We start from the raw sequence: 20,481 nt of genomic DNA on the forward strand, positions 1-20,481 counted from the left end.
AGGAGGACAACTTGTAGGAGTTGGTTCTCTCCTTCCACCATATGGAAGGGATGGAACCCTATTTGTCAGGCTTGACCTAAAGTGCATTACACACTGTGATCCCCATTCCTCCCAACCTCAACCCCCAGTACTGAGCAGTGAACCTCGGGCTCCTTGCATGCTAAGCAGTCACCCACCCAACCCCATTCTCAGCTCTCTTCTTACCTTTCTTTCTCTTTCTTTTCTTTTTTGAGACAGGGTTTCTCTGTATAGCTTTGGAGCTTGTCCTGGAACTAGCTCTTGTAGACCAGGCTGGCCTTGAACTCACAGAGATCCACCTGCCTCTGCCTCCCGAGTCCTGGGATTAAAGGCCCGCGTGCGCCCCCCACTGCCCGGCACTCTTCTTACTTTTTATTCTGTAATAAGTCTTCCCAAGTTTTCCAGCCTGGCCTCAAACCCCTTATGTAACCCAAGCAGGCCTGAACTCGTGACCAGCCCTTGAATTTGTCTCAGCCTTCCGAGTACCTGGGTGACTGACCTGTGTCACCAAGTGTCAGGGTCCCAGGCTGTCCCTGGGCTGAGACCAGAAAGAAGCGGTGTACCTGTCAGCTCAGAAGCCCTCCGGAGCAGCTAGAGTCCTGGGGAGGGTCTGCTGTCTGGCAGTTCAGGATTTCTGTTGAGTGGGTACAGCCTTAGACGCCTGTGTAGCGTGGCAGCTCCTGAAACTGCTGCCCTTCATACTAGTGTGTTAGTGGCTGAGTTCAGAAGAGGGAGGCCAGAAAGCGGCTTTTATTTGATCTTGGAGAGCAGAGGCTTGCTCCTTCCCACCCTGCCTGTCGCCCACGAGGCCCACCAGCTTTGCTATGTGTGTAATTGGGGTGAGTGCCAAAGTTCTGGTTTCTGGTTAATTGGAAAACTCAGGCTAAATTTCAAAAGATTAAATTTACTTTTTTTTTTTTTTGAGATTGGGTCTAGCTATGTCACCTGGATCTGGCTATATAACCAAGGCTAGCTCCGAATTTATGGTCTTGCCTTAGCCTCTCCAGTGGGTTGTACATTCCCTTTCTTCTTAGGAACCGTTCTCAGATTGAGAAATGCTTGGGCTCTTTTACCACGGAACCCTCGTCCTCCCTACGGAATCCCAATACCTTCCCTGGTTCTCAGTCTAACCTGGTATGCCGTCTCTGGCAGCTTCTCCTTCCTCTTCCAGAAGACTGGGGAGGACTTTGGGAAGCCACCAGGGCACATGCAGATTCCCTCCACGTTCAGGATGGGGACCACAACCTCAGTGGTCTAGTCAGCGTTCCATGGGCTGGCTCTAAGTGGAAGTACTAGGGCAGCACAGGTGACCTCCAGAAGAGGGCCTACGTGATTACTTGGCTCTTGATAGGATACTGAGGAGGCTTGGGGTCTGCTGCCCCTACCACCACCATGACTTTTGAACCCAGGGCAACATTGTCTGTTGCTGGCAAGCCTATTTTGTTCTTGTTGGATGAAGAGCCTTCTTCAGACCTAGCAGAATATTCTGTACCTACCCTAGAGTCCTGTCTCTGTTCTGGTGTGTGCGGGTTGTGTGTGTGGGGATACGGGGCCGTTAAAGGATGGCCAACCTGTTGCCTAATCCTGAATCTGTCTGCTTTTGTTGTGAGGGTACTCTATAGCCCCCCCTTTTTTAATATTTAATTTTATTTTTTGTTTTTTCGAGACAGGGTTTCTCTGTGTAGCTTTGGAGCCTGTCCTGGAACTCTCTCTGTAGACCAGGCTGGTCTCAAACTCACAGAGATCCTCCTGTCTTTGCCTTCTGAGTGCTGGGATTAAAGGTGTGTGCTACTACTGCACAGCTTGACACCCTCCCCTTTTTAAATTTATTTATTTATTTATTTTGAGATGGGGTTTCTCTGTGTAACAGCCCTGGCTGTCCTGGAACTCACGCTGTAGACTAGGCTGGCCTCGAACTCAGAGATCTGCCTGCCTCTGGCTCCTGAGTGTTGGGATTAATTTGTGCACTGTTATTCCACCCCTCATATGTGACTTTTCCAAGGTGCGCAGGTGTCATGCTGTGGTTCTCAGTTCTTCCCCTTCTCCATGTGAGTCATGGGGATCAAACTCAGGTCAGCAGGCTTGGTGGCAAGCATCTTTACCCAGTAAACCATTTCTCCAGCCCTACACCAGGTAATCTCCCAACCCTCACTGTTTGAATTAGAGTTATACCATTCCATTCTGATGCCACCATTCCAAACTAAGAAGCGTGCCCAACCAGGGAGCAGCATCCCTAGTTGTCCTCTCCCCTTACAGTACCTAGTTCTCTCCACCTGACTAGTTGTCCTCTCCCCTTACAGTATCTAGTTCTCTCCACCTGACTAGTTGTCCTCTACCCTTACAGTATCTAGTTCTCTCCACCTGACTAGTTGTCCTCTCCCCTTACAGTATCTAGTTCTCTCCACCTGACTAGTTGTCCTCTACCCTTACAGTATCTAGTTCTCTCCACCTGACTAGTTGTCCTCTACCCTTACAGTATCTAGTTCTCTCCACCTGACTAGTTGTCTTCTCCCCTTACAGTATCTAGTTCTCTCTACCTGACTAGTTGTCCTCTACCCTTACAGTATCTAGTTCTCTCCACCTGACTAGTTGTCCTCTCCCCTTACAGTACCTAGTTCTCTCCACCTGACTAGTTGCTGCCAGTCACTGCTTGCCACTCGAGAACCCTGGCACACTTCTCTTGTCTGTGCTTTCCAGCTTTTGCTTTTCCTAGCTCCCAGCTTCTGTCTGGCAGCTGGATGCTGCCTGTTGCCCTCATCAGGGTTTCTTACGAGTGCCCTGGGCTTGCAGGGCCATGGGAATGCAGCAGTCCTGCCATTACGGCCCCTGTGTCAGCCTGGATCAACACATGCATCTCCATGTACTACTCCCTCCCTGGCCCAGCCTGCTACTGATCTGAAAAGAGCCTCAGGCTCTCCCTTTCTCTAGCCTCTGGCTTCCTCCAGAAAGCCCGTAGGTGACCTGTTGCTGCCTGTCTCCAGCTCAGCCACTTAAGCTTCTTATGGCTACTAACCCACCTTCCCTGCTGGGGTGGGACTGGGCATTTCTACCCAGATCCTTCTGACCTCCCTTCTTCCCTCCCTCCGTTCCTTTCTTTCATTTTTCAAGACAGAGTTTCTCTGTGTAGTCCCAGCTTTCCTGGAACTAGCTCTGTAGACCAGGCTGGCCTCGAACTCATAAGTGCTGAGATTAAGACATGCACCACCATGTCCAGCCTCTCTCTATTTTTTAGTTTGGTTTTTTAAGGCAGGTTCACTTTATGTAACCTTGGCTGTCCTAGAACTCACTGTGTAGACCAATGCTGGGATTAAAGGTGTGCCCCATCACATTCATCTCACATAACTCTCCTTATGCACTCCCCACCTCTGTGCTCATTGATACTACCCAGCTCTGCACTCTACCGCAGGGATACTCCCACCTGGCCACAGTGGGAACCCACCAGCCTCTTGCAGTGCTATCCTACTGGGAAATACTCAGTATGGGAAAATGAGGTGACAGTTCTAGACAGCTGGGACATCACTCCAAATATTTTTCTTCCTTTCTACCTTTTTAAAAAAAAATAAATCTTTATTTGTTATATATACAGTGTTCTGTCAGCATGTATGCCTGCAGACCAGAAGAGGGCACCAGATCTCATTACAGATGGTCCTGAGCCACCACCATATGGATTGCTGGGAACTCAGGACCTCTAGAAGAGCAGCCAGTGCTCTTAACCCCTAGCCATCTGTCCAGCTCCCAACTTTTTTTTTTAGTGACTGATCTTTGGTATCACTTCCCTGGGAGTCTTCTTCCTCTGTGGGTATGGTACTATGATGTCGCCTCATTGGAGGTTGGGTCTTTGTATCCGAATTCTCTGTCCTCTCCTAGCCTCTATTCTCTCCTGCTCATATCTCTGATTTGCCCTGTTATGGGCCTCGGTGTCTCCACCATGTCCTCAGTGTCACCTTCCTGTCATACTTCTGAAAGCTCTGGCAAGTCCTCCAAAAACTCCAAGGCTGAGTCTCAGGACCTCAACAGCAAAGTGCAAATACACACATAGGGACAGTATTCTCTGAGGTGTTGGCCGGCATGGTTGGTTCTGTTCCCAGGGCTCCTCCTCACCTCTGGCAAGACATGGTTTCTCTGTAGTTTTTGGTGCCTGTCCTGGAACTAGCTCTTGTAGACCAGGCTGGCCTTGAATTCACAGAGATCCGTCTGCCTCTGCCTCCCAAGTGCTAGTGCTAGGATTAAAGGTGTGCGCCACCACTGCCCGGCTGGTCCCTGTCTCTTTAACAGACTTGTAGCAGAAATTTCTGTCCTGCCCGGTCCCACAGCCTTTCAGTCTCCCTACACAGACTAACCTGTTTTGCCTCCCAAAGATTAAACTCATTACTCCCCGATATCAGGAACCTCTTCCTGTGGTGGGTCTGGCAGGTGGGGTACCACAGGTTCTCCCACAGTGACACCCCGTCTAGTACCAAACAATCCCCCACCAGTGTCCTACCCACACCCCCACTCTTTTATAAAGCATTTAGTTCTCTTTTTTGGTGTGTGTGTGGCTTCCCTTTTCAAATGATAGAGTCAATCCAGGTGGAAGAGACTGATGTTAGCAATTAGAAAAAAAGTTCAAATCCAGGGTTTAGCCACAGAAAGTTAATTACATCGGTGGTGGGGTGGGTGAAGTCTACAAGATGCCTCACATTTCAGGCCTCCCTCCGGCCCGAGGGTCTAGTATAGTTTCCTTAGTCAAAGAGACACACAGCTGATTCATAAACTAGAGGTTTGCACTCGAGTAAGACACCTGTAAAAACCTAGGTTGGAGAAATGCTCTCCCCAGCCCAGCTCTGGTCTTTATGGGAGGCCCTCTCCATAGATACCCTCATAATAAACCTGTGATACCACCGCTCAGCCTCCTGCTCCTTGTCTTGTTTCTTCACCCCAAGCAACCTGAACCCAAAAGACACCGGCATGGCCAGGTATTGGGATGACCACTGGTTGCTCCCCCCACCCCCATTTGGGCCATAACGAGGACTTGCATGTTGGGCAAATGCGCTAGCACTGCACTGCAGCCCCAGCCCTCTGAGACCAGGTCTTACTAACCTGCCTAGCCGGGCCTTGAACTTGTGCTCATGCCTGAGTGTCTGGGATGACAGGCCTGTGGCAGTAGCCATACTTTCCCTCCTTTAGTTTGCCCAGCTGTGACTTGGCTAGGGGCAAAGGACAGTTCACCTGACTCTCAGCTCACAGGCTAGCCAGGATCGTTGGTGTCCTGTCTGTCTTCCATGCTCCTTGCCCCGGATCTGGAAAGTTGAGGTGAAGTTTGAAGCGGTGCTTTAGGGGGCTGTGCAGCAGCTGACTCCTGTAGGTTGAAAGCACAGTGTCAGGCCACCCTGGGCCAGAGAGCAAGACCAGGTTTTAAAGAAGAGCCTGGAGTGGTAGTGCATACCGTTAACACAGGTACTCCAAGTTTGAGGCCAGCCTGTTCTGCACAGGGATTTCCCGGTCAACTAGGATTATAAAGAGAGCTTTTCTTGATACAAAACAGACTCACACAAAATCTCTCTAGAAACTTTAAAATAAAAGTTTAAAAAAAAGGACGAAAAAAAAAAGCACTCTGCAAGAAGCCTGGCTTGGCCGACGTGCTGTGAGCTGGTGTGTGTCCATGCACAGCAGATGGAGCTCCCAGTGAGTGTCAACAATGACACCTTCCAGCATGGCCCTTCCGGTTCCTTTCCAAGGTGGGCTATCACCCAAGGGGGTTTATGGGTGAGGCTTAGTTAAGTGTATGTGCTAGGAACCTATAGGACCTCTCTTTATGTGAGCCCCAGTGGAAGCATTGAGCAACATTGCTGGTAACAGCATTGCTGGGGCCACCATCACTTGACTGTCAAGTGCTTGTTTCTGATTCCCAGAGGCCACATTTGTGGTGAGTGTGGCTTTGGGAGGTGTGTCCCTGTACCTCTGAGCACCTCCTCTCAGCTGCCTGTCTGGTTACAGATGAGCACTCAGGTGGCAGCTTGGGGTTGTGGCATGACGTTTTGCAATCTCTCTCTCTGTCTCTGTCTCTCTCTCGTGTGTGTGTGTGTGTGTGTGTGTGTGTGTGTGTGTGTGGTGTGAGCACTGGAGGATGCTTTTGTCCCCATCTCACATTTTGCAGTAGGAATGCTGGGATTACAGATACTGGCCACTGTGTCCAGGTTCCTGGGGATTCACACCATGTCTTTCTACTGCAGGCACATGGGTACCGTGGTGTGAGTGAAGAACCATGGCGCTGCTCTTCTGAGGGCTCTGGGCGCAGAGCTCAGGTTGTCGAGCATTGGTTGCTACTGCTTTTACCCGCTGAGCCATCTCACTCTCCCTGTTTTTAAGTTTATTTTTTATTTCAAATTGTGCATGTGTCTGTGCATGAATGTAGTACTTAGGGAGGCCAGAAGACACTGGATACCCTGGAACTGGAATTACAGACAGTTATCAGCCTGATGTGGGTGCTGGGAGCTGAACTTGGGTCCTCTGCAGGAGCAATAAACATTCTTTTTTTTTTTTTTTTTTGATTTTCGAGACAGGGTTTCTCCGGAGCTTTTGGTTCCTGTCCTGGAACTAGCTCTTGTAGACCAGGCTGCAATAAACATTCTTAAACACTGAGCCCTCTTTTACCACCTCCCCCCCCTTTTTTGGAGATAGGGTCTCTCTCTCTATGCAGACCTAATAGAGCTGGAACTTGTTGTGTATGTCAGGCTGGCCTTGAACTCAGAGATCTGCCTGCTTCTGTCTGAGTGAGTTTTGGGATTAACGACTATGCCACCATACCCGGTTCCTTTTTTCCCCTTTCTTTCTTCAAAGCAGAGTCTCATGTTGCTCAAGCTAGCCTACTGCTCATGTAGCTGAACCTCTGGCCTCTACCTGCTGATCCAGACATACTGTGTGGCATTGCTTTTGTGCCTCATTTTCTTTCTGCACCGTTGGCAGTATTGGCTCCAGGTTAACGTTGAAAACATGGTGGTTGACTCCACAATGGTCCTAGGGGAGCAGGCTGTGCCAACAGACAGCATTATAGGAAGGCCGGCTCTGACTTTTGCTTTGTCTCCTGGAAGGAGTGTGACCATGGAAGACCTTGGGGAGAACACCACAGTCCTGTCCACCTTGAGGTCTCTGAACAGCTTCATTTCTCAGAGAGTGGAGGGAGGTTCAGGCCTGGACATGTCCACCTCTGCCCCAGGGTCCCTGCAGCTGCAGTATGAGAAGAACATGCAGGTGAGTGGCCTGCTTCATGGGGCTTTGAATGTACATCTCGCCTGGCTGGGCCAGCTCAAGCTTTGGGTAGTGGGTGGGTCGGCATGAGCTAGGCTACAGACACTTATAGGCATTTATCACCTTGAGCTGTAGCTGGAGACCACGGTCTGCCCTGAGCCATGCTAGGTAGAGGCTGCCTTGGTCACCCCTGGGTAGGTACTTTTGATGTGGGTTCAGGTTCTCATACTTGGGAGATGTGTCCTTTTTCAATTGAGTCATTTCCTACAGTGTGGTTATATATATTACTTATATAATATATATTATTTAATTTTTAAGACAGGGTCTCACTGTATAGTCCTAAATGTCCTGGAACTCACTATGCAGACCAGGCTGGCTTTGAACACACTGAGATCTGCCCGTCTTAGCTCCCCAAGTACTGGGAATAAAGACATGTACCACTATGCCTGGCCCCACAGAGGGTGAAGTTTGCTGGCAGAAGTTTATTGTGATTTGTAGTTCTATTTCACCCATTCTGATTCCTCGGAATGCTCCGATGGATACCATTGCAAAGGGACCGGGTCTCCTAAAGGAAGAGCTCCAGTTTGGGTTCGGGCTTCTGGGTCCAAGGAGGACAGTGATGTTTCAGCCTTGCCTGGTCCTGTCAGTGCACCAGTGACCATGCCAGGCTGCTCTAGGCTGGGCTTCTTTACTCACCCCCCGCCCCCCATATCCCCTCTTCTCTGGAGCTGTTCTGTGATGAGCCAGGAGCTTCATTTGCTCTGGGAGCCCCTGGCATCCAGATGCCTAGCTCCAGAACAGTCGGCTCACACTGATATAGGCGCCATGCTTGAGGTATCTTGTTAGCTGTAGAAAAACAAATGCATCCTCTCTTCAGACAAGCTCACACGGTGTCACTTTGAAATCCATCCGTCTTCCTCTTCCTGCTCTTTGTGTGGACACACATGTACACGTGTATACGGAGGCTAGGGGTTGAGGCTGGATGTCTTCCTCAACTGCTGTCTACTTCATTCTTTTGAGATGGGGCCTCTCACTGCACCTGGAGCTTGCTGGTTTGACGGGGCTGGCGTGGCTGGTGAGCCCCGGGGAATCTTCTGCCTGCCTCTGCCTTTCTAGTACTGGGTTACAGATGCTCACAGCTGCACCTTGCTTTTGTTTTATTTCTTTGGTTTGTTTTTAGAGACAGGGTCTCTCTTATAGAGCTGTGCTGGGACTCACAGAGATCCGCCTGTCTCTGTCTCCCAGGTGCTGAGATTAAAGGCGTGCGCTACCATGCCCGGCCTATGACTTTTCTCTTTTATGTGGGTGCTGAGGGTCTGAACTCAGGTGTCCTAGTTATTTTTCCTGTTGCTCTGATAAAATGCCCTGACAAAAGCAGCTTAAGGAAGAAAGGGTTGATTTTGTTGAAGCTGAAGGGTGGGGAGTCAAGGCAGTCTTGACTTGAAGCAGCGGTCACATCACTCCACACCAGGAAGCAGACAGAGGTAAACGCGAGCTGCTGCTCAGCCTTTTTTCCTCTTACCTGGTCCAGGACCCCAGGGAATGGTGCCACCCACAGTGGGTAGGTCTTCCCGCTTCAGCTCTAGATACTCCTCTGCGGACATTCCCAGAGGCCCATCTGCCAGGTTGTAATAGATCCTTTCAGGCTGACAGTTAGCTCATAACAAGAGCTGTTGAACTGACCCAAGGCCCTTTCTTTTTTGGTCATTCTTGCTGCCTCCCACTCATTTCCAAATAGAAACTCAGACTTAGGACAGTGCTTTGCTGGAGCAGTATGCAGAGTTCAGCCCTGCCCTGCCCCCCCCCCCGCCCTCCCCCTTCCCCTCCTCCCTCCCTCCCTCCTTCCCTCCCTCCTTCCTTTGTTAATTTTTGATGCAGGATCTTGCTATGTACCTGTACTCTTGCCTCAGCCTGCTTGTCCTCAGTGCTGGCTTTGCAGGTTGCCACCTGCCTTGCTTGACGTGACTACTGAGCCTTCTTTTCTCTCTTTGGTATCAACTGCTCAGCTGGAGGAAAGAGCACAGCAGATCCGCTCGAAGTCCTACCTCATCCAAGTGGAGCGGGAGAAGATGCAGATGGAGCTGAGCCACAAGAGGGCTCGAGTGGAGCTGGAGCGAGCTGCCAACACCAGTGCCAGGAACTACGAGGTGGGTCCAGCCAGTCCCAGGGGTAGAGAGCTCCGTGTACTTGTCAGGCTGTGCCAAACTGGGACCCAGCTGGCGGGGCTACCTGATGCTATCACGTTGGAGAAGGGCGACTTGAAGCGGGAATAACCTTAGAGGGAGCTGTTGGGGTGGCTGTTGCTCGGTGACCCTGTGTCGTGGGCAGACCTGCCCCTGACTGACCTCTGTTTCCTCTTTTCTCTAGAATAATTGCAGTGCAGATCTGGAAGAAATAATGGGTGCTGGGGTAGGGGTAGGATAGGGTGATAGGCTCAAGAGGTTGCAGGCTTTCAGGGAGTCTTGGGGTCTATGTTGTGTCTTACCAGAGCTTCATGAAAGTGCCCTGGCATGGGGGTGGGCCTGTGGGGAAGTGCAGCCCTGTGACTTGGGGCATGTGCAGCGCAGGAAACTGTAATTGACTATTTGTGTATGTGTGGGTGTGGGTGCACATGCATGCAAAGGCAATAAGGTGACCTTAGTGTCATCCTTAGGAATGCCACCATCTCCTTTGATAGATTTTCTCATAGGCCAGTGGGCCTCGGGGATCCTCCTTTTTCTGCCTCCCTACAGCTAAGACTAAAAGTGTGTCCCCATATACTCTTGACTTTTTATGTGGGTTCTGGGGATGGAACTGAGGTCCTCAGGCTTGCAAAGCAAGCACTCCTGACCGGGCCATACTCCCCTGCTTCAGTTTTATTACCAGCTTTGCAGGGATGATCTAGGATTCTGGATGGAATGGAAGTGCCCCCGTGACTCAGGTCATGCATCAGAACTCAGAGTCCGTGTAGTCCTCCCTTCCCTGTGATGGCCATCTGCCCTATCCTTGTCTGATGGGCCCATCACAGTTTTTTTGTTTTTTGTTTTCCCTTGTGAGAATGACTGGCGTCTTCCCTGGGGTGGTGCTAGTTGGGTGAGTTTAAGTCTGGCATATAGAGTGCTGGCTGTGGTGTGCTGTCCTGGCTTGGCAGTTAAGACTGAAGTCCCCTTTTTAGGGTCCTATGTTGGTTACTTTCCTTGCTGCTGTGACAGAATACCAGACAAAAACAGCTTCACAGTTCAAGGGTGCACAGTCTTCCATGGTGGGAAGGCGTGGCAGCAGGGGCAGGAGGCTGCTGGTCACGTCACACCCAGTCAAGAAGCAGAGAGGTGGATGGTGGTGCTCGGTGTTCTCCTTTGTATTCAGTCTGATCCCCAGACTTGGATCAAACTGCTCATTTCAGGGTGGGTTCTCCTTCCTTAGGTCAGCCTCTGAGGGAGCATCTTCATAGATCCCTGAAGGTGTGTCTTCTAGGCCGTTCTAAGTCTTGCAAAGTTGACAACCAAGATTAAGCATAACAGGAAGATCTGTCCTACCTGGGCCATGTCCTGTACTGGTGGCCTGGTCCTGCCTCTTGGGCATATCTCTCAAGGGCAGAGCCTGTCTGCTGCTGTAGGTCTCTGGTGGGCAGTGTTCATGAGGTCTCACGGACATGGGGACATTAGTGAGGACTGGCGACTGGGTCTGGAAGGCCCCTCCTGGGGAGACAGAGGGCAGAAGTGGTGGCAAAGCGAGGTCCTGGCCCTTCTGGCTCCCAGCTGCCTTCTCAGAGGCCTGTTCTTCTGTCCTGCTCAGAAACACTCTAAGGGGTGAGGTCTTGGAGTTGTCAGACTGTCAGTGACTTTTCTGGGACTGCTCGGGCTGGAGCTCTGTTTTTGACACAAGTGACATCTTCCTTCATTGAGCAGGACTGCCTGCTGAAGTTCTTGGTGGCTCTGAGTAGGAGTAGGGTGACTTCTGCTGAGGGCAGAGTGACCATTCTCAGCATCTGTCCCCAGGCTCAGCTGGAGAGGCCCAAGGCTGACATAAGCCTCATGTCTCTGTGATGGTAGTCACAGTGTGTGTGACTGAACCTCAGTACTGTCCCCACCTCTCTGGGCCACAGAGCTCCCCTGGAGATTAGTGTGGTGGCCCCAAAGGTGTGTCTGATGGACACTTGGGGCAGTAGTGGCCCTGCCTGCAGGCCGCCATTCGTGTCCCTTCCTTGCTGTAGTCATCTTCTCCATGGGGAGTCTCAACGCATTTTAATGACAGCCTGAGCATGGCCAGACAAGATCTGCTGGCGCTGCAGAAGCGTTGCTTCATTCCAAGGTCAAGTCTGAATTGTAGATTTTCTATGCTTTATCTCCTCTTGCAAGGAGGGTGGCGGTGAGCAGATGGTGTGACGAGTGTGTAGTGCAGTCCATGCCAATTGCCTCTCAGAGTGGGAGGCACCATGCTGCCGCACCGGGAGCCCTGGCATCCAGGTCTCTCATCTTGTCCTGTTTCTGTCCTTTTGTGGCTGATAGGCCTGCCTAGCTCCTCTGTGTATCACACTCCCTGACCAAGCTCTTCCTTCTCCACAGCGTGAGGTAGATCGTAACCAGGAGCTCCTGGCACGCATTCGACAATTCCAGGAGCGTGAGGCTGCAGCGGAAGAGAAGATGCGGGAGCAGCTGGAGTGCCACAGGCTGTGCAAGCAGAACCTGGATGCTACTAACCAGCAGCTTCGGGAACTGGAGGATGACCTAGCTACAGCCAGGGAGGTGAGCGTAGGCCGCACCTGAGACCGAGACTCGCCCTGGTACAGGTGGTTGTTTTCTAAGACAAAAAGAATGAATACCGGGGCTGGAGAGATGGCTCAGAGGTTAAGAGCACTGATTGCTCTTCCAGAGGTCCTGAGTTCAATTCCCAGCAACCACATGGTGGCTCACAACCATCTGTAATGAGGTCTGGTGCCCTCTTCTGGCTTGCAGGCATACACACAGACAGAATATTGTATACATAATAAATAAACACATATTTGAAAAAAAAAAAAGAATGAATACCGTGGTGACAGCAAGACATCGTCTTTTTTTTTATCTGTTTGTGTGTGAACAGGTACACATGTGGGTGGGCACATGTGTGTGTGTGTTTGTGGAGGCCAGAGACCAGCCTTGCTGTTCTTCCTCAGGTGCTGTGCACCTTGTTTTTATTTCAAAGGTTTCTTTTTAATTATATATAAGCATATAGGTATGTGCACATTAGTGCAGGTGCCCATGAAGACCAGAAGAGGGCATCAGATCCTCTGGAACCGGAGTGAAAAAGCAGTTGTGAGCATCCTCTCCATGGCAGCCCAGGCGCTTTAATTGCTGAGCCATCTCTCCAGCATCTCTCCCGCATCTCTCCCATCCGACACTGTATTTTGGGACAGGATTTCCCTCTGACCTAGGACTCACCAATTAGGCTAGACTGGCAGGCCAGAGAACTATAGGAACTAGTGTCTCTGTCTCCCTGGTACTGGGATTCCGAGCTCAGGCCCTTGTGCTTATGTGATAAACGCGTCACTGACTGAGCTGTCTCTCCACATGATCTTTATTTTAAACACACATATCATGAGTGACTGTGTTTGGGGGGTTGTAATCACAGTACAAACACCAATTTTTCTATTCTACAGGGCCAGTGAGAGGCAAGGCCTCACTTTGTAATCCAGGCTGACTTCAAACTTGAGACAGTCCTCCTGCCCCAATCTCTGTAATCCTGGGATGAGCTGCCTTACATTCTGAATTTGCTCTTTATAATGTGAACCAAGAGTTGGCCAGTCCACTGTTTTTGTGTTCTCCTATCTGTGCAGTACATGGCTTCCTGTGTGAACCCATTGGCTTCCCAAACATTGCTTTGTTTGGGCAAACTACCCTCTGCGAAACTCTCTGGCTGCTGCTGCTACTTGCTGGGCTGTGTTAACAGCAACTGTGAAGTATTGGTGTTGCTATCATCTTGTCTGTCATGGATAGGGAGGGAATGTTCTGGAAGTTCTGTTTCTTTTTTCCCCAGACGTTGTAAGTAGGTGCCTGTGAATTTGCATGTCTTTGATTAGGAGCGAGTTCTGTTAGCATCAGAGATTGCCTTTGAACCAGGGTGCAGGTGCAGCGCAGTCCCGTGAAGCTGCTGCTGGTCTGTTTTGGAGGTTGCCTGAGTGTGGGTATGGAGGGAGTTGGCCCCCCCCCCACCTCCCGTCCCTGTGTTCAAGATCACAGGTGCCAGAAGGGAACAGCTGAGAGCTCCAGGGGCCAGCCGCCTGGCGTCATTGGTATTCTGTGCCCGCACCTTCTCCACTTGATAGATCCTCGGAGCGGGCTGTGGGTTATTTTTGCCTCTGCAGCGCCAGGGAGCATGTTAAGGTTGTTGGCGCATCTGTCTTCTGAAGCAAGTCTTGGCAAGAGAGGAGCCGTGATCTGTTTCCAGACGAGTGGGCTCTTGTTTCACAGAGACCTGGCCCAGGTCCTTGGCCCCTCCGCGGTAGAGGAGGACCTTGCACACCTCAGTGAAGAGTAGAAGAGGGTCAGCGGTCCCTCCTCTGGGAAGCCTTTCCAGGCCCACAGCCCAGAGTCACAAGCCCTCCACTGCAGTGTTCAGTCATGTGCCCTGATTTATCACCTCCCCACCCTTGCCCTGCTGTTCTGCCATCCATCTGTGCACTTGCTGATGCGTCCCTCCCCCGTGATATTTGTCCTTCATTAGGGCAGGCTGTCCCTGTCGTAGCACTCAATACCTTGTGCGTGTCACTGAGTCAGAGAGACCTCTAAAAGGTGGCACTCACTGTGAGGCGATGTTGTATGTAGGTGCACACACCTTGTGCACATGTGAAGGCCATGAACTTGCTGTTGAGGTTCTTTGTCGGTCACTATCGACCTTATTTTGTGACACGGGGTCTCTTAGTAGACCCGGAACTGTCTCCTGGCCTGATTGGCTGTCTGCCTCCTTAGCACTGGGACTGCAGGTGTGTGGTCCCACACCTAGTATCGTAGTTAGGGTTTCTGTTACTGTGACAACACACCATGACCAAAAACAACTTGGGGAGGCAAGAGTGCTTTTCAGCCTGCAGTCAGTCCCTCATGCAGAGAAGGCAGGGCAAGAACTCAAGACAGGAACTGGAGGCAGGATCTGAAGCAGAGGCCATGGAGGAACTCTGCCTACTGGCTTGTTCCTCGCGGCTTACTCAGTCTACCTTACAGCACCCTGCCAGGACCACCCTTGTGGGGTGGCACCACCCAAAGTGAGCTGGGTCATCCCACATCAATCACCAATGAGTAAGAAGCTCCGTAGGCTTGCTCACTGGTCAGTCTGGCGGAAGTGTTTTCTGAGTTGATGCTTTCTCCTCTGGAATGACTGTTCCTTTTGTTAAGCTGACATAAAACTTGCAAGCACACCTAACACTACACGAGTGCTGGGGATCCGAACTCAGCCTCATGTGTGCAGCAAGCCCCCTCCTAATGGGATCATCTCTCTAGTTTCCTGATAAAAAAGATTTTATTTTATGGGTATGAGTGTTTTGCTTGCTTATATCTGAGTACACTGTATGCAGAGGCCAGAAGAGGCCATCAGGTGCCCTGGAGTTATAGACAGTTGCAGGCCACTGTGGGTGCTGGGAAATGAACCCAGGTTTTCTGGAAAAGTGGACAGTGCATTTAACCCATGAGTCAAATCTCCAGCCCCCTGATTTTCCTTGTTTATTTTTGAGACAGGGTCTCACTATATAGCCCAGCCTGTCCGCAGACTTACTGTCTAACTCAGCCTCAAACTTGCCTGCCTCCAGCCTCAGGCTCTCAAGTGCTAGGATTAAAGATGTGGGCACTGTGGTCTGGTTTGAACATGTTCTTTTTTGTTTTAATTTTTTGTACTTTTTTTTTTTTTTTTTTTTGGTTTTTCGAGACAGGGTTTCTCTGTAGCTTTTGGAGACTGTCCTGGAGCTTGCTCTGTTGATCAGACTGGCCTCAAACTCACAGAGATGCGCCTGCCTCTGCCCCGAGTGCTGTGATTAAAGGTGTGACCACCACTGCCTGGGTGAACTTTATTCTTACTAGTGTGACGTGTATGGGTGCATCTCCGGAGGTCAGAGTCATCTCTGGAGTTGGCTTCTCTCCTTTCTTATGAGAGTCCTTTCTGAGTGGCTAGCTTTCCCTGTTGAGCTGCCACATCAGCCCTGGTTTTGGTGGTTTTTTTTTTTTTTTCTTTTTCTTTTTTAGACAAGGGTTTATGTATTTCTGGCTGGACTCAAACTAGCTATGCAGCCAAAGATAATGAAGTTACTCTTGGGGAACCAGTGAATTTATGCTTCTGTAGAGCATGGGTGACAGGCTACTGACAGGAAACTGTGAAGTCTGCACCCAGTATGGTTTTGTGGGTTTTTTTTTAAAGGTTTTTATTTATTATGTATACAGTATTCTGTCTGCATATGTGCCTACTCGCCAGAGAGAGCACCAGATCTCATTACAGATGGTTGTGAGCCACCATGTGGTTGCTGGGAATTGAACTCAGGACCTCAGGAAGAGCAGTCAGTGCTCTTAACCTCTGAGCCATCTCTGCACCCAATATGGATGATGGTTTCCCCACAGCTGTGTAGATGGCTCCTTCTTCCTTTAATCCTTCCCAGCCTCTGTATTCTAGCCCCTCCCCAAGGCCCCAGGCCACATGCAAATTTAGTACAGAATTGATTGTGTGAGAAGAATGGCTGCAGTGGCTGGATGCTTCAGATGGCTCCAGTGACCCTCCACATCCCTTCTGTGACACACTGTCTACAATCAGCAAGCCCAGTGTGATGATCTTTTGTAAGCAGGAGCAACTGAAGTCAAGAAGATAGCAGCTGTTGCCTGGGGAGAATAGCATTATGTAGCAATAACCTTGATTCTGATCCCCCTGCCTCCACCTCTCCCCAGCTAGTAATACAGGCGTGTGCCATCGCACTGTTTCTGGACATGTTCTTAATACTGTCATAGTCTGTGTGTTGTGATAAGGTGCAGGCTGTTGTGATGTGGGGTTCCCCTAGCCAGCCTCCCACAGGACATGGATATAACACTGGTACATCCTAAGGGCGCTACTTAGAGATAGATAGATAAATATATATATATATATATATATATATATATATATATATGTATATGCGCGTCTATACACGCATATATATATATGTAGTTATTGCTTGGGGAGAATGAATAGATAGATAGATAGATAGAGACAGAGAGAGACACAGAGAGAGAGAGAGCGAGAGCACTTTGGACTCCAATGTAGGGCCATCCAACATCACTTAATGGTCTTTTTTGGGCCCACTCTGGTGAGATTTCTCTGCAATTGGCTTCAGGCCACTGTTTCCAAATGTTAATTCATGTAGCAGTTCTAAGTGGGCTGGCTTCTCTGAGTGACTAGGCCAACTTGCTCTTTCTAGGAAAGCAGCTGGGGAGATCTGCTGGGGAGGTATGGGTAGAGCAAGGGTGGAGGTTCCTGCGGGTTTCTTTGGGTAGACATTCAGTGTTGTCACATGCACTTTTTCTGAGTACTATGGGTCTCTATTAGCTTCATTAACCCAGGTTGCTTGCTTCATCCTGGGGGGCTTTTATGGTAGGGATTCTAGACATGTGCTCCCTCTGGACCACATATCAACTTCTCACTGGGGAATTCTAGGCAGATGCTCTACCACTGAGTCACACCCCAGCCCCTCACTGGGGGATTCTAGGCAGATGCTCTACCACTGAGTCACACCCCAGCCTCTCACCAGGGGATTCTAGGCAGGGGCTCTACCACTGAGCCATACCCCAGCCCCTCACTGGGGGATTCTAGGCAGGGGCTCTACCACTGAGCCATACCCCAGCCCCTCACTGGGGGATTCTAGGCAGATGCTCTACCACTGAGTCACACCCCAGCCTCTCACCAGGGGATTCTAGGCAGGTGCTCACCACTGAGCTGCACTCCCTATATTCCCCCCCACCCTCCATAGGAGATTTCAGTTAGTTGTTCTACCGTTGTACTACATCTTTGCCCTCTTTCTCTCTTTCTCTTTTTTTTTTGAGATTAAGAAAATTATTTTTATCAACATTTATGTGTTTGCATGTACACATATGTAGGTATGTGCCCATGAATGTAGGTGCCCATGGAGTCTGGAGGCCAGAGGTATTAGATCCTCTGCAACTGGTATTATAGGCTGTTGTGTCAGCTGATATGGATACTGGAAACTGTCCTCTAAAAGAGTAATATGTGTTCTTAACCACTGAGCTATTTCTCTATTTCCAACTTTAATTTTTTTATAGATCTTTTTAAATTTTTTATTGAGCTATATCTTTTTAAAAATATTTATTTATTTACTATGTATATTGTGTTCTGCCTACACACCAGGAGAGGGCACCAAATCTCATTACAGATGGTTATGAGCCACCATGTGGTTGCTGGGAATTGAACTCAGGACCTCTGGAAGAACAACCAGTGCTCTTAACTCGGAGCCATTTCTTCAAGCCAACTTTAATTTTTTCTTTTTAACTTTAATTTTTTTTTAAAGACAAGGTCTTAATGTATAGTCTTGGCTGGCCTTGGACTCACACAGTTTGCCTGCTTCTGCCTACTAAGTGCTAGGATTAAAAGTGTGTGCCACTCTGCTTTACCCTCTTTTTACTTAGAGATAGGTTCTTGTTAAGGTGCCCAGATTGGCTTTGAGCCTATTCTGTGCGCCTCAAGGGGCTTAAACTTCTCTCTCACTCTTTTTTTCTTTATTCTTTCCTTTAATTTTTTAAGAAAGAGTTTTGCTATGTAGCCCTTATTGTCCTGGCACTTCCTTTGTAGACTAGGCTGGCCTCAAACTCACTGAGATCCACCTGCCTCTACCTCCAGAGTGCTGGGATTAAAGGCGTGTACCAACCCCGCCTGGTCAGAGGCTTAAACTTTTAATTCACTTTCCTCAGGTTCCATAGTAGCTGGCACACCAGGCCTGTACTCCTGCACTAAGTTGAAACCAAGTTCTGATGACAGTCTGTATCTTTGCCAGGACCTTGTGGTCTTCCCATCCTGGGTTGCCTTCTGTTGGAATGTTGGCATGTAGGCGTTAAGGAGGCTTAGAGTGTGACAGAGGTCTGAGGTGTGGAGAAGGCTGAGGTTGACACTCATTGTCCAGGGCGCTGGATGTGGTTGGTACTCTGTATGGATGCTAATGGACATCAGAGGGTCAGATGTGGCTACGACCTGCTTTCCTACAGGACCTGGCTGTGACTCACGTCTATGTCAGTGATGAAGAGCACAAACAGGCCTTTGGCTGGGATGCTTGTGAGAGGGTGTGTTGTCTATTCACCGTGTGCTCCAGGAGAGTGGGCTCTGTTCTGCCCTGGGGAGCACATGGGAGGTGCCATGCCCTTCGTTTCTCCTCTGTCTCTGTGTGTGAAAGCAATGCTTGGGTACTTAGTCTGCATGCAGACAGGACCCCAGTGAGCAGCCAGTTTTCTCCACTTGCAGAGGATTAGTTCCTTGAAGGGGCGTGTCTCTGAGATGCAGTTAAGTGCGATGGACCAGAAGGTGCAAGTGAAGCGCCTGGAGTCTGAGAAGCAGGAACTGAAGGAGCAGCTGGACCTGCAGCAGCGGTGAGAGCATGGCTAGCCTGTGTCAGTCCCCAAGACAACCGTGTCACAGACCACACAAGGGGCACACAGTGAGGCCTCTGGACTTGGGAAGTGAGCCTCAGAATAAGGGGGTGACGGCTCAGTTCTTTTCTTCCTGGGGTGAAGTGCCTTCTTGGAGCTGGCTTCCAGAGGAAGGCCAAGCTAAGTTAGGTTTTGAGGGCACAGGTTGCTGTGCCTGGGCAAACAGTTATAGGTCACAGTGGACACGGATTTATGGTGGTTAGTAGGTGGTAGTCAGGAGGCTTTGGATTCTGCCCTGCAGGTCTGGCCCTTACCCTAGGCAGGTATTTCCTGAAGAATGTTCTACCCCTAGTGTGGGCAGGCCCAGGTGGTCTCTGATACCTGCAGCAGCACCACGGCTGGCTGACACCATGGACTGAGTGGTGGACAGAGAACTAGGTAGTGCCACAGCTAGCCTGGGCTCCTTTGTAACCTCATCAGTGTCCCAGTCTTAGAGCATGTGCAGAGGCTGGCCTAGGACTTGGGGTCTCCCTGCATAAGGTGTATGTGTTTGCATTCATCCCGGGGCTCAGGCTGAGGGATGTTATGGACTGGCCTTGCATCTACTTTCCCTTTCTTTCACAGGAAATGTCAGGAGGCAAATCAGAAGATTCAGGAACTTCAGGTCAGTCAAGAAGAGAAAGCTGACCAGGAACAGAAGATTAAGGTAGGCGTTTCCTGTCTGCCTGGGCAGCTTCCTACACGGAGCAGGGGTAGGGCCAGCCCTCCTGTCAATCACAGACCTTCCTGAATAGAGGCGTGCTCAGTGGTACGTGAGGGTGCAGGCTGATTATTTTGTGGATGCCAGGTCCTTTGCTGATCACAGTGAGTGATCAAGGAATCTGGCACCTAGTGACGAAGGCCCACCAGAAACCCATGGGATGAGGTAACACAGAGGACCGTGCAGTTGAGGCTTAGAGAGGTGGGGCCAGGACACAGCTGTGACTCCAGAGAGGCTGAGAGGGGAAGATCACAAGTTTGTGACCAGCTTGTACAACAAGAAGGAGTTTTTTCACCCCGAAGCATGGCTGATTTAAGGTCAGGCTCGTTTACTCCAGTGCAGGACTTCTCAACCTGTGGGTTGTGAGTGACCCTGTCACAGCATTGCCTAAGACCATCAGGAAGCACAGATATTTATATTATGATTCATAATAGTAGAAAGATTACAGTCATGAAGTAACAACAAAAGTATTATTGTGGTTGGGGGTCACCACAACATGAGGAACTGCATGAGGAAGGCTGAAAACCACTACTCTAGAGGGTGTTGCTGGAGAGCTGGTGCCTTGAGCTTCTTCCATGGCTTCTTGTTGCCTTTAGGGTATTATCCAGTGCCAGGAAGGAGGGCTGTGTCAGTTGTCTCCCTGCTGCCTCTGCTGTGTGTGTGTGTGTGTGTGGAGGTGGGGATGGGCAGCTCCAAAGTAGAAGGTGGGCTTTGCTCCTAGAGGGTGGGCTTAGCTCCTTATGCCTCTGGCTACTTTTTTTTTTTAAAGATTCATTTATTATGTATATTGTGTTCTGTCTGCATATATTCCTGCATGCCAGAAGAGGGCACCAGATCTCATTACAGATGGTTATGAACCATCATGTGGTTGCTGGGAATTGAACTCAGGACTTCTGGAAGAGGAGCCTGTGCTCTTAACTACTG

At 49.9% G+C, this 20,481-nt stretch overlaps 1 protein-coding gene across 1 annotated transcript in view; it reads left to right on the plus strand.

The window, feature by feature from the left end:
- Window positions 1–20,481, plus strand: part of Mad1l1 (mitotic arrest deficient 1 like 1) — a 320,097-nt gene that overhangs the window by 596 nt on the left and 299,020 nt on the right. Inside the window, exons 2-6 of the mRNA XM_041648485.1 lie at window positions 7,089–7,248; window positions 9,252–9,392; window positions 11,790–11,969; window positions 18,673–18,797; window positions 19,422–19,503. Of these exons, the coding sequence (XP_041504419.1) occupies window positions 7,099–7,248; window positions 9,252–9,392; window positions 11,790–11,969; window positions 18,673–18,797; window positions 19,422–19,503 (678 nt within the window). The 5' untranslated portion in view covers window positions 7,089–7,098. The remainder of the gene's footprint in view (window positions 1–7,088; window positions 7,249–9,251; window positions 9,393–11,789; window positions 11,970–18,672; window positions 18,798–19,421; window positions 19,504–20,481) is intronic.

Source organism: Microtus oregoni, unplaced genomic scaffold (genome assembly GCF_018167655.1).
Source record: "Microtus oregoni isolate MIOR12 unplaced genomic scaffold, Mior012 000003F_ref0000135, whole genome shotgun sequence".
Lineage (NCBI taxonomy): Eukaryota > Metazoa > Chordata > Mammalia > Rodentia > Cricetidae > Microtus > Microtus oregoni.